At 44.2% G+C, this 12,726-nt stretch overlaps 1 protein-coding gene across 2 annotated transcripts in view; it reads left to right on the top strand.

Moving 5' to 3' along the window:
* Nucleotides 1-12,286, top strand: part of DCP1B (decapping mRNA 1B) — a 55,851-nt gene extending 43,565 nt beyond the window's left edge. The window contains exons 7-10 of one of the 2 annotated variants that reach the window (XM_027592952.2): nt 4,687-4,815; nt 6,309-7,166; nt 9,271-9,519; nt 12,050-12,286. In XM_027592952.2, the coding sequence (XP_027448753.2) occupies nt 4,687-4,815; nt 6,309-7,166; nt 9,271-9,519; nt 12,050-12,130 (1,317 nt within the window). In that variant the 3' untranslated portion in view covers nt 12,131-12,286. The remainder of the gene's footprint in view (nt 1-4,686; nt 4,816-6,308; nt 7,167-9,270; nt 9,520-12,049) is intronic. The other variant, XM_027592951.2, reaches the window with a different exon arrangement.
* Nucleotides 12,287-12,726: the final 440 nt, after the last annotated feature.

Below are 12,726 nucleotides of genomic sequence, written 5' to 3'. Positions count from 1 at the left end.
TCCCCCCCTCCTCTCAGCATACAAACATATTGTATTATTTTTATTTTATGATGTTTTGACATCTTAAAAGTCTTCTGGTTGGGGCCAGAATCTTCCTCCCTGGGCTAGCCAATTTTTTTTTTTTTAATAAATAGGCTCTGCCCAGCATGGAGCCCAACACAGGGCCTGAACTCATGACCCTGAGATCAAGACCCAAGCTGAGATCAAGAACTGAGTGCTTAACCAACAGAGTCATACAGGTTCCCCTGGGCTAGTTAATTCTTAGAGCTAGCCAAGGTCCCAGCCAGAGGCTGCCCTTGCCATGCAAACTAGCCATCCAGAGCCATGCCTTCTCCATCTGGCCCCCAGCACCCCAGGAGGCAATACTCCTCTGCCTTAATCATCTCAGGTCGGGGACTAGGGACCACCATGTAGTTTAAAGCCTACTGGAAATTATCCAAACTAGCCAATCCTAAAGTGCAGAAACCCCAATAGAGGTTCTAGCCTTGGCTTTCCCCTAGCTCCTGCTTTCTGTCTCCTGCCCATCCTGAGGCTTCCCCATCTGGCCTCCTGTTACTATAGGACCTATGAGTATATTTGTTTCCTGAGCCCCTCCAGTGTCTCCCCTCTAGCTGCACCTGTCTCATAAAAGAACACGGAATACACACACGCACACACACATGTGCACACCCACACACACGCACACACTTAGAAACACTCATATGTGGTTTCGGAGACTTAATTAAGCCATCACTTTATACTGTACCCACAACTTGCAGTGTTTCCCCCTCACTTTATTTGCCCTTCAGAATCTACATATTCTTCAAGCCCAGTTAAAATTCCACTTTTTACATGGAGTTTTCCCAGATCTCTTCATTCAGATTAATTATTCTTCCCACTGAACTCACCAGTCTGTTACTATTTGGAATTTATTTTGCTCTTCCTCATTTATTACAGTTAGGTCAACTTCTCCCACTATAAACTTGTTGAGGTCAAAACAATGTTCTGTTCATCATTACACCGCCCCCCAGATTGGTTGTTACAATGTTGACATGAAGTACAGATGTTTCATTGGTATATAGACTTGCTTTTCTATATAATCAAATACATGTTAAATGCATAATGTTAATTGCTCCAACTGTGTGATAAACAACAGAAGAAATTATCCCTTCTGTTATTAACAGCCAGAGGATGTAACCTTCTAGGAGCACTTGTGTGATCCTATTACTTCTCTGGTCTAAATTCTTCTTGGTTTCTCATTGCCTAGCATATGAACTTTCAGACTCTTCAAGGATTATATAACGTAGCCCCAGTTTATTCTCTTAACGTGTCTACCTTCTCCCCACACTTCCCTTTACAAATATTTGAAACTCCTACCAAACGGAGTAACAGTGTTGCTTCCTCAAAGGGCCTTCATGGACTTCCCTTGCTGTCCCCTCTCCTTCTTTACCTGTCGACGTATGATCAGTCATTCAGGGCCCATTTCAAATGTTCTTTGTCCATCCTATAATTTCTGATCTACAGAACCAGATGTATATGCTTCCCTGTGAACTTCCACTGCATTGTGCAAACCTGCTTTATATTTGCCTGTGTTTGTGTTACCTCTTCTCCCACACACAGACATTTCAGAAGATGTGGAGATCATGAGGAAAATGGCTCTGAGGTACGGGAAAGGGGGAACACAGACAGAAGCAAAAGAGAAGAAGACAAGATTTCCCTGGGAATTTTTGAGAGGAAGTGGCTGCCCCATCACTGGGAGTATTCAGGAAGAGACTACATGAGGACATACTGGGGCATTGGGAAAAAAATCTCCCTTCTCTTGGTAGGGACTAAACTCAGTGACTTCTGAGATTTTCCCAACTTTAAAATGCTTCAGTTTATGAAAATCCCAAAAAGTAAGAGGAGGAAAACTTTTCAGCTAGGGGTGACATATGGTGACATATGATGTTGGTAAAGTGAAGCCTAGTGACATCAGATGCAACTGTTTACATGAAGTTAATAAAACAATCTGAAAACCTTATTTGGGCCAATATTTTATGTTTTTTCCCCTAAGAAACAACTTTCTGTGAATCTGCTATAAAGTAGCATGATGTTAATTTGAACTTCACCTCTTTTTACCTCCTCCCTATTGGACTCATGGTTGAGATGCAAATGAACAATAAGACCACCAACTCTCAGTAGGAGAAAGAACCAGGGCCAGAAAGGGTCTTTGGCTGCATAGTTGAGTTCTGAATATGCAGAGGTGGACTATTTTGTGTTTTGTGGCTTAAGGCAAGAATTAATAGTTCTCTTTTAATATACTGTGATTTATTTATAAAATTAAAGATATTACTAAGTGTCTTTTGATGCTTAGTGAGAAAATTCAAAAAAGTAGAAAAGGGAAATAAAAAATGTCCATAATCCTGTAACCCAAAGATGTCTACTTTTAATACTTTCAGTGTATTTTCTTCCAGACTTTTCTCTTGGCATGTGTACATATGTTTGTGTGTTTGTGTGTGAGAAAATGAGATCATGTGACATAATTTTTAAGGCTTTAAAGAAGTGCCTCGGGATCTCTATGGAGAATCCATTATACACTTTTTCCAACTCTGTATTTTTTTCCAAGTATCTTAAAGTTATTTGGGTCAGGAGAAGCATAGAAACTTAAACAGCTGCGGACACCTGGGTGGCTCAGTCGTTACACGTCTGCCTTTGGCTCAGGTCATGATCCCAGGGTCCTGGGATCGAGCCCCGCATCGGGCTCCCTGCTCCGCGGGAAGCCTGCTTCTCCCTCTCCCACCCCCCTGCTTGTGTTCCCTCTCTCACTCTGTCAAAAAATAAATAAAATCTTTTAAAAAAATTTTTTTAAAGAAAATTAAACAGCTGGAAAATGAGCTACAAACTATTGAGGTAGATGATATTTAATTCTGAGCAATTTGATGGAGAGCAATTTTTACATGAAAGCAAGGTTTCAGTGATAGATAGTGACACAGAAAACAGCTTCTAGCAATTTCACTTAGAAAGCCTATCTAGGGCTTATGCATAGCAAGAGACAGAGCAGCCTCTCAGCCCAGGTGCATATGTGTATAGCGAATCTGGGGGGGAATCTGTTTTTCTTTGTTTGAAATTTAAGGTCTCTGAACATAGAGAGTGAAAAAGTAGGGGTGTGCCTGGGTGGCTCCTTCGGGTGGGCATCCAACTCCTGATTTCCGCTCAGGTCGTGATCTCAGGGTTGGGATCTCAGAGTCATGAGATCCAGCCCCGCATCAGGCTCCACACTCAGCATGGAGTCTGCTTGTCCCTCTTCCTCTGCTCCTCTCCCCCACTTGTCCCTCTCCCTTTGCTTCTCCCCCTCTGACACTTGCACTCTCTCTCTTTCAATGAATAAATAAAATCTTTAAAAAGAAAAAGTACAGACAGGGTCATTCAGTGAATGTAATCTGAGCATCCACTTTCTTTTACATAGCAAGCAGAAATTCATGCTAAAATTTTGTAAGTGACTATCTTAGACTGTCTTCTCGTCTTGTGTTGGTTATGGCCTTGGAAAGCCAGGCCAGTTGGTCCATGCCTCCATACCATTAACCACCAGCATTCACCTAAGCATTAGAAATAGCATTTTATGACTCATAAAGGGATTTCACATCCCACTTAATCTAGTGCCAGATATCCAAATTACTGATAGAATTCTCGGTCGAAATGATTAGTCTTTTGTACAATTAACTTTACAAACCCAACTGAACATGGTGGTGATTGACCCCATACTCCTACATCCTCGAATTAGAAAATACAACCCCATAACTGTAAAACACATTGGAAGCCTTGGGTTCCTGGGGGACGAGATTGTGCTTATAGCTCATTCCATGTCAGGGACAGTGTGAAATATTTTCCTACCTGAGGCCTTGACAGTTGAAACTAGCAATGCTATAGAGAGTATAGAATAGAAGTAGTCGTTTTATATTCAGTTTTATTTGGTGTTTTAACAAGATAGATACTGCCATCATCGCTGTGTTCTTTGTGTTATGAATCCTACTGTTAGCAATTGTATGGTTGGTTAGATTAATGTATGATAATGATTCAGTATTTGAAATGATGAGTCTTGTCTCTCATCTCTTTCTCTGTGAGGTTCTAATTTGTAGTGAGTGGCTCAGAACACTCAGATTTGAATTATCCTGTTTATGTTAACAGTCATTTATTAAATAAAGATGATGTTAGTAATTTTTAAGTCAATGGTTTGAGTCAGCTTTACTTTTTGGTTTGTGGACCGAAAAGGGTCAGTTGCTTTGGTGATGCAGCTCTCTAATTTTAAGTCAACTGCTAATGGGTGAATAGAACCATACTGTAATCCAGACATGGCATTTAAAGAATTGTTTCTATCACTGTTTATCACTGAAAAGCATTACACTCCATATTTTTAAAACAATTGCTTCTTAAGCATATCTGTAGTCTTTCAAATATCCAAGTATCTCAGAGCCTCTGGGTCTTACAGGCTGATGCTTTTGGTAATATTTTAGGGCACCAAAATTGTGCAACTAAGAAAAATTAAATTGGAATTTGATTTATACTCAAATATGGCTCATATCAGAGGAGATTAAGTAATTTTCCTTTTTTCATGAAAGTCTATCAAAAAATAGCTACCAATTAGATAAAATAAAGAGCGAGAAGTTACATTCTTTTAAAAAGATTAACGCTTCTTTTACACTAAAAATGAGATTCTTTTTTCCATTTCAGTGTAAAACCTGTTCTGAGCCAAAACAGATAACGAGTTCATCTGCCATCTATGACAACCCCAATCTCATCAAACCAATTCCAGTGAAGCCCAATGAAAACCAGCAACAGCGCATACCTCGGCCCAGCCAGGTATGAAGTCTTCTGCTTTCCATTTGCAATGTCTCTATAGGATTGTTAAAGAACTCTTACCCAGAGTACAGTCAAGGGAGAGCCTGGTGCTGTTCAAGGATGCTTCAGGGTAAATCCAAGAAAGAAAGATTTCAACTTCAAGACTGTTTTCATTTTAATAATGTATTCTTCCTAGAAGGGGGTTGAAATTTTTAATTTTGGCATTTACCGTATTCTGTGTTCGTCTCTTGTGGACTTGAACTTCTTAGAGGATAATGTATTTTTTAAAAACAGCAAACTCATAACATTGTCAGAGCTGACAGGAATATTACCTGCAGGACTGCATTCTTCTGCGGTAGGTGGCTGGTTTCCCAAGGCCTAGGAGAAGGACAGCCAAGGCCACACTCAATTAAACGTTTCTGAGCACTTCCTCCGTCCCAGGTACAGTGCTATGCACGGTGTGTATAGAACAGGATTCCTGTTCTAAGGAGTGGTATAAAATTCCCCCGTAGACCTGCTGGGTTATCATTGTATTTGCATCTAAATATATGAAAATGATAGCATTTTTTGGTATGAGTATATGTATTTTCCAGAATAGTGCAGCATTAACAAAATTGTTCATCTGCAAGGCCCATTATTGACTGTCAATGTAGTATAGCTATTTCCACTTCCTATGGTTATTCCTCATTAAGGGTTTGGGTTTTTTTAAAGGAATTCATTTAAATCAATTTTGGAAATGAACATAGAGCCAAAAGACATAAAGACTAGCTAATGAAAGTCTTGTATTGAATTTTTGAAAAAAATAAGTCTTTTCTAATTATCTTTTAGCTTGCTTTTATTCTTTGCCTTCCATGGAAATTTTTTATTTTAATAAAGAAACTGGAATATGTTGGTGTTAGAAGGAAGCTCATGTTTTCTTAGCCCAACAACATGGAAAGCCCCAGAAGGAGCAGGAGAGGCTATAAGGCAGGAAGGAGGTAGCTTTGTGACTGACCAGGCCAGGGAAGGTTGTATGTATGCATATGATGATTTTTTAAAAGCTGCTGGTATATAGTTGAAAGGATCAAGTTAGTTTAAATGACTTATCCTAAATTTCTCTAATTCTACGAAAATCTACAACCCTCATGTTCCTGTGTGTTCTCAACATCTTCTTACACTCTGCAGGGGCAGGCGGACTTCCTGTTGAAGAGATCATTCCCTTTCAGTATCTAGAACTTTGCACCACAGTGGTCCCCACTCTGTGAACCCCAGGCCCATCAAGGGCTATTTCATCAATCTGCAGATGCTAAAATGTAACTGCTGTCTTGGGGGTGGGAGTGAAGAATGCTGTGAAAATTTTTTACCTGGAAATGGTCTTAAATTTGTAAAATTGATTAGAATTATAGGTTTTTCATCCTCTATAATTGATCCTATGTAAATAAAGAAATCATCAGTTAGGTTAGGAATGTTTCATAGCCCTCCATATAACCAAATTGTATGCATACCCATTTTCAGACATTTTTATTTTTTTCCAGACCTTAGACCCCGAACCCCAACACCTGTCCTTGACAGCTCTCTTTGGGAAGCAGGACAAATCTACATGTCAGGAAGCTGTGGGGTCCCCACAGACCATCCACCAGCAACAGCACCAGGAGCCACTTCCAATTAGGCAGGGGGTCGTACGCTCCCTCTCCTATGAGGAACCCAGAAGACACTCACCCCCCATCGAGAAGCAGCTCTGTCCAGCCATTCAGAAACTCATGGTCCGGAGTGCAGACCTCCACCCCTTGTCAGAGCTGCCTGAAAACCGGCCCTGCAGAAACAGCAGTACCCATTCTGCTGGGGAAGTTTTGCTGGGACCTGTGCAGCCAGGGTCTCCCCAGAGCTTTGGGACTTCTCAGCATGTACAGAGTGCTTCCAGAACTCAGAGCCTGCTGGAGAAGCTTCAGAGTGCCCCGAGGCCAGCAAATAAGTATGACCCTAACACACCAGCACCTGCCAGCTCAGCGGCCCCAACCCTCAGCACCGCTCTCCCCACTGCCACCCCTGGCGCCCCAGTAAAGGGGCTGGCTCAGGCACAAGCGGGGTATTTCAGTGGCTCCCTTCCAGCTCAGCCACTAGGACATCAGGCTCACGGCGAAGAGCAGTCCACACACCCGAGACCCACGCTCCCCCTCTCTGGCAGTCAGACTAGTAGTTCTGGAGTGATCTCCCCTCAGGAGTTACTGAGGAAGCTGCAGATTGTACAGCAGGAACAGCAGCTGCACGCATCTAACCGACCAGCCTTGGCAGCCAAGTTCCCTGCAGTAACTCCGAGCTCCGGGACGGGGAAAGCGCTGGAGTCCTGGATGCACAAGACAACCAGCGCAGAAAAGCAGACTCCTCTTTTTCAGGTAGATATCTTCGGGGGTGGGGCGGGGGGTGGGGGGAGTCGTATTGCTCTAGTACTTTGTGAGTACTCGGTGAGACTTAGAATCAGCTTTGGTGCTCTAGGGACACTTCTGTGTAGAACGGGGCGCCACAAGCCACATCTGTGCGTCTTATTATCCCCATAACTTTCCGCCTGGAGAGACAAGCCTTTCTTTGCTTAGCCATCTGGGGGCTTCCCTCCTTTTAGAGGTACTTCATTTGTCGAGTTAAATCTTCATGGTGTTATAAGATCTAAGACAAGCACGTGGACGCGGGAAACAACAGAGACGTGAGGAAAGCCCCCAAATCTTTGACCAAGAACACTTCTGTCCGCATTGAAATCATTTGAGATAACCAGACATCTGACCTCTTCTTATTATTTTAAAATCATTACTGTTTATTTATTCAGTACATATTTCTGAGCACTTACTACATGCCAGGCGTTGTGCTACTTGAGGTTACATACCTCATTGTTCATGAAGAGGCTCACATACTTACCACCTCTGCAGGGCCCATGGTCCCAGGGGTGCTTGAAGTCAACAGGAAAAACACATCAACTCCTCAAAGGTACAGGCTGTTTTTATTTCTATCACCACTGTCACTTAATGAAGATGGAGAGAGGGGTAAGTAAGTATGCCATCTGACTCCCCGCCCCCACCCCCCACCACACACACACACACAGAGTACCAGTCAGGGAAAAATACTGTGACTTTTAGAAACACTCTGTCCCTCAAGGAAGGGGACTCTCTATGTATCAGTAACTTGGAACAGCGATGAAACCACAGCTATTTCATGGCCTGTGAGGAACATCTGGAGATCTGACTGATTTTTTTTTTCCCCATTTGGATTGGTACAAATTCATTGAAAAGGCATTGGGTTTAATAATTAGGACATTCTCCCTGTTTATTACAGATGTCATCATTGGTCCTTTTGTCATGTTTTGGCAAGTAGCTTACAACAGGTCCTTAACAAGCCTTCACTTTTTTGAAAACAAAGATGTTGGGCATGTAGCATAAGTCTTTGTGTATGTGAGAGCCTGAGTCCAAGTGTTCTTGTTCATTATTTATTACAGTCACAGAGGAACGGTTGTTAACCACCCGCATCCCCATTTCAGTGCGTGTTGTCCCCTCTCTTTCATACCTGCTTTTTTTCTCTTGGCAGGATGGGACACTAGGGAAACTAGGACACTAGGTGGGACACTGGGGAACCGGGGTTAGTAGTTTGACATCGGCTTCTGCGGACACAATTCTCATTTCTCTTGAGCACCCACAGGTGTGGACCATGCGCTCTTCCTCACAGCGGGTGCTGGGACCCCCACTAGGGTGGCATCCGTTCTAGCTCCTCGGCTCCAAACAGCAGATAGGGACAGTTAAAGGAAACAAGCAACCTACCTTCCTCCAAGCTTCCTTCTTCTCAGAAAGATACTGAGGGAGTGAAATCACAGCAGCTTCTAGACCACGGGCCTTATGTCCCCCTTCTCGTGACTCCTTTTGGGGCATTAGAAGGCTGATAAGTAACATTCTTTTTTCTCGCCTGCATTAGAAACAAATGAGAGCTAGCCGTAGGAGTCAGTCAGACGAAGATCAGAATGTCACTTGCATAACTGGAAAGGCTATTGGAAAACTTGGTTTTAGGTGTAGCCACGTGAGGTAGACATACTTGTGAGGACAGATAAGTCACTGGCAGTGCTGAGCACAACCAGCCTCCCTGCACCCAAAACTTGAGCTGCAGATGCCAGGAGTGTATGCTGTCCACAAGCAGGCAGATCCTCTCAGGAAGGGGGACCCAAGAGGGGTGACCCCGATAAGCTTGCCTCCATCCCAGTGAGAAGTCAGTGAGCAGGCGGAGAGAGGCTGGGAAGCTTCCTCCATGTGGAGGAAATGTGTGTGTACCCCCAGCAGGTGCAAGTGGAGAAGCAAACAGGAATCAGGCTCCCACAGGATTTGCCCACCGAGAGAACTGGCAACAGTTCCTATTGAGCCTCACTTCTCTCCATGCTTGCAAGCAACGGGCGTCTCTCTCCCTCTCCCTCGGTGTTCAGGGAGCCGCTACTTACCACTGCCCTCTGTGTGTGTTTGCCATGAGCAGGCCACCTCGCCTCCGCGTGTCCCTGCCACCCGGGCTCCTTCTCTGCTCATGTCGCCCATGGTGTTCACCCAACCCACCTGTGCCCCACCAAAGGAGAGGGATGCTGGGCTCTTGCCCCTGGGAAGCCAAGAACCAGCTGCCACTTCCGCCAGCCTCCTCCTGCCTCTGCGGACCCCGGAGCCCCCCGTGACCACCAGCAGCCCACTTACCAAGCTACAACTTCAGGAAGCACTGCTGTACCTCATTCAGGTAGGAGGGCCGCGTCGTCTCCCTTCTTGCCCTTATCAGCTCTGCCGACCTGTGGGCTGTAGGACAGGAAGTGTCAGTTAGCTAACACCTGCTTAGTACTCCCCGAGAATAAGGAAACCCCGTAACAGTTCGACCTAAACAGTTCGACCATGGTTTCTGTGCTCGGTTAACTGGAGGAGATTCGGAAGACTAGTTGTGGCTTTGGGCGTGTCACGACATGAAGGATTTTGTAACTGGAAGACTGCCTGAGTCCTCCAGGCTGTCACCTGCCCGAAAAGAAAGAAGCATGCACTGTACCCCCAGACAGCTCACCGTTGGGCAATAGAGGTCAGAGCCACATTGAGCAAGCGGCGGCGTTTCGGGGACAGCTCTGGCAGACTGCTGAAGGAGGAGGGAACAGGTAGGGAGGGAGTCATGGCCGTGACTGCGAAGGGCACATTTTACAAATAATTCTGAAACCTGCTAATTAGGACAGGATGGACTGACGGGACTTCTCTGTCAGCCGTGTGTCTCACTCGGCTCTGGAAGGTGATCAAAACATAACAGCTGACACTTGCAGAGACCTTTGAGCCAGGCGCTGTTTTAAATGCTTTACCTACATTAATTCATTTTATCCTTATACAACAACCCAATTTTTTTTTTCCTGTTTTAGAGACAGAGAAGCTGAGGCTAAGTGACGCGCCTGAGGTCCCAGCTAGTAAATAGCAGAGCTAGGCTTCAACCCCAGTCTGGCTGCAGAATGCTCCTTCCCCTGCACCGGACTGGGGGCCACAGTGGTGATGGGAGTGGGAGGGCCGGGCCCCGGGAGGCTGGTTGGCCGTCCACCTAGCGAAGCACACCTGGAAAATAGATGCGAGGCCTTGAAAAGTGGGGCACTTCCAACCAGACAGCCTTCAGGCACCTCAGTGAACAGAGCTAGGTGTCTTTTTGATACAATCTTTAAGAAAATTTTTGTAGTACTTTGCTTAAGCTTTAGCAGACTTTCAGAGTGCTGGCTAGCACTTTGCAGTTGTCTCATCCTGGTTGAAAAGACAGTGGTCTCTATTATTAAAAACACTTTTTAAAGGTCACGTATTTTAGAGAGAAGGGAAGGAGAGGGGGCTGGAAACGAGCATCTGAGTGTGAAAGCAGATTAGCAGTCGAGTAAAGATCAACCACAAATGGGTGGGCCATACTCATTCATGAACAAATATTAGGATAAAAGTATTTCCCACCTTGTCAACCCATTCGTGATAAGTTTGTGAGGACTTAGGACATCTTAAGCTTCATTTTTTTATGAACAATAAAGAAAAAATCCTCTGGTTCATTCCATTTAAAAAACATGGTTCCATAGGTCTTTGTATAGGAACCAAGACTCTGAAAGTCTAGAGCAGGCCCTGTCTATTGCTAGGTAGAAAATTACATTTATGTTCCCTCCACTCTCTGCATACACTTTACTTTTCCCAATGTTGTAGACATCATCTTCCTGGTGAACTCTTGGAAGTCACTCACGCAATCTGCTTTTAGCCTTCGCCCGTTGGTAGGACACAATCTCACGCACGGGGACTTTGTGGGATAAGGAAAATCTGGGATAACATCGCTGTCTTTCATTGCATGAGAATAATGCTAGCTCTGCGCGTGGGGTGCCAAGAGGGAATGAAGGGGGAATGTGAAATGTGGGTGAATTGCTAAAGCTTTAAAGGATTTGAGTGGGAGGGAGAAGTCTCTAGAATTAAAAACCAAGAGCACCACTGTTTAGACCCGTGATTCTCCCTCAGCCCTTAGCCAGGCAGAGGAGCCCAGAGACTACCAGTCTCACAGCTGCCCACTTGCCAAGGCCAAAAACTTTCTGTAACTAATGGGAGAATTATGCTGGTTTTGATGATATAAATGCAGCATATTGCAAATAAATCTTAACTCATGCCAAAAGCAGAGTATACACATTGTGGGAGACTTCAGCGGACCCTTAAGAAGCACCAGCAATCTCCTAACCAAACTTCGAAAACCCCTGATCTGGATCATTGCCTCCCAATCCAGCCTTCTGTTAGGATCTGTGTCTTTTCACACAACAGACCCAGGCTTTTCTTGAGTGAACCTCATTCCATTCTGCCATGTGGTTGGGCCACCCATCTGGACTGTATGTAATGAGCACTTGCTGCTTCTATTGACTGTTGGAAACCAGCGGCTGACTCTGGCACTTGCCTCCAGTCCCACTTAACATTCACACATGCAGGGCACCTGGGTGGCTCAGATGGTTAAGCGTCTGCCTTCAGCTCATGATCCCAGGGTCCTGGGATGGAGCGCCGCGGCAGACTCCCGGCTCGGCGGGGAGTCTACTTCTCCCTCTGCTGCTGTCCTCCACTCATTCTTTCTCTCTCTCAAATGAATAAATAAAATCTTTTAAAAAAAAATTCACATATGCAGTGAAGAACTACCAGCCATTGGAGCAGACAGGTAGAGATGAGTGTCCAGGGTCAGCACGCCCGTTCAGCTCCTTTGGTTTCTGCCAACTAAATCACATTCCCTTGGGTCTTTTGATTTTGTTTTCCAGAACGATGACAACTTCTTAAATATCATCTACGAAGCTTATCTCTTCAGCATGACACAAGCAGCCATGAAAAAGACGATGTAAAGCAAAACATTTTAAGACTGATTTTCAAGGTCCTGTGGCTCAAGGTTCTTTCACGTCAATGGCGTTACTCTAAATGTTTCTGCCTTTTAAAAAAAAAAAGTATATATAATATGAAGTAAAATGTTTCAGAATTTTCTTCAGTCAAGATGGGTTTTTTTATTTTTTATTGTTATGTTAATCACCATATATTACATCATTAGTTTTTGATGTAGTGTTCCATGATTCATTGTTTGTGCATAACACCCAGTGCTCCACGCAGAACGTGCCCTCTTTAATACCCATCACCAGGCTAACCCATCCCCCACCCCCCTCCCCTCTAGAACCCTCAGTTTGTTTTTCAGAGTCCATCGTCTCTCATGGTTCGTCTCCCCCTCTGACTTACTCCCCCTCATTCTTCCCCTCCTGCTATTTTCTTCTTTTTCTAAGATGGTTTTTTTTTAATCCTATCCTTTAGTACACTTGGTACTAAGAATCCAGGGGATAGAAAAAGTCTTTTGCTCATATCACACAGTAAATCCCAAGCTTAAATTATTTTTTCCTTGCATGTATGGGGCCACTTCTACAAGAATTAGCCTCTCAGTAGGAAGGGCTGTTCT

Source organism: Zalophus californianus, chromosome 9 (assembly GCF_009762305.2).
Source record: "Zalophus californianus isolate mZalCal1 chromosome 9, mZalCal1.pri.v2, whole genome shotgun sequence".
NCBI lineage: Eukaryota > Metazoa > Chordata > Mammalia > Carnivora > Otariidae > Zalophus > Zalophus californianus.
This window is presented reverse-complemented; position numbering and strand designations above follow the sequence as displayed.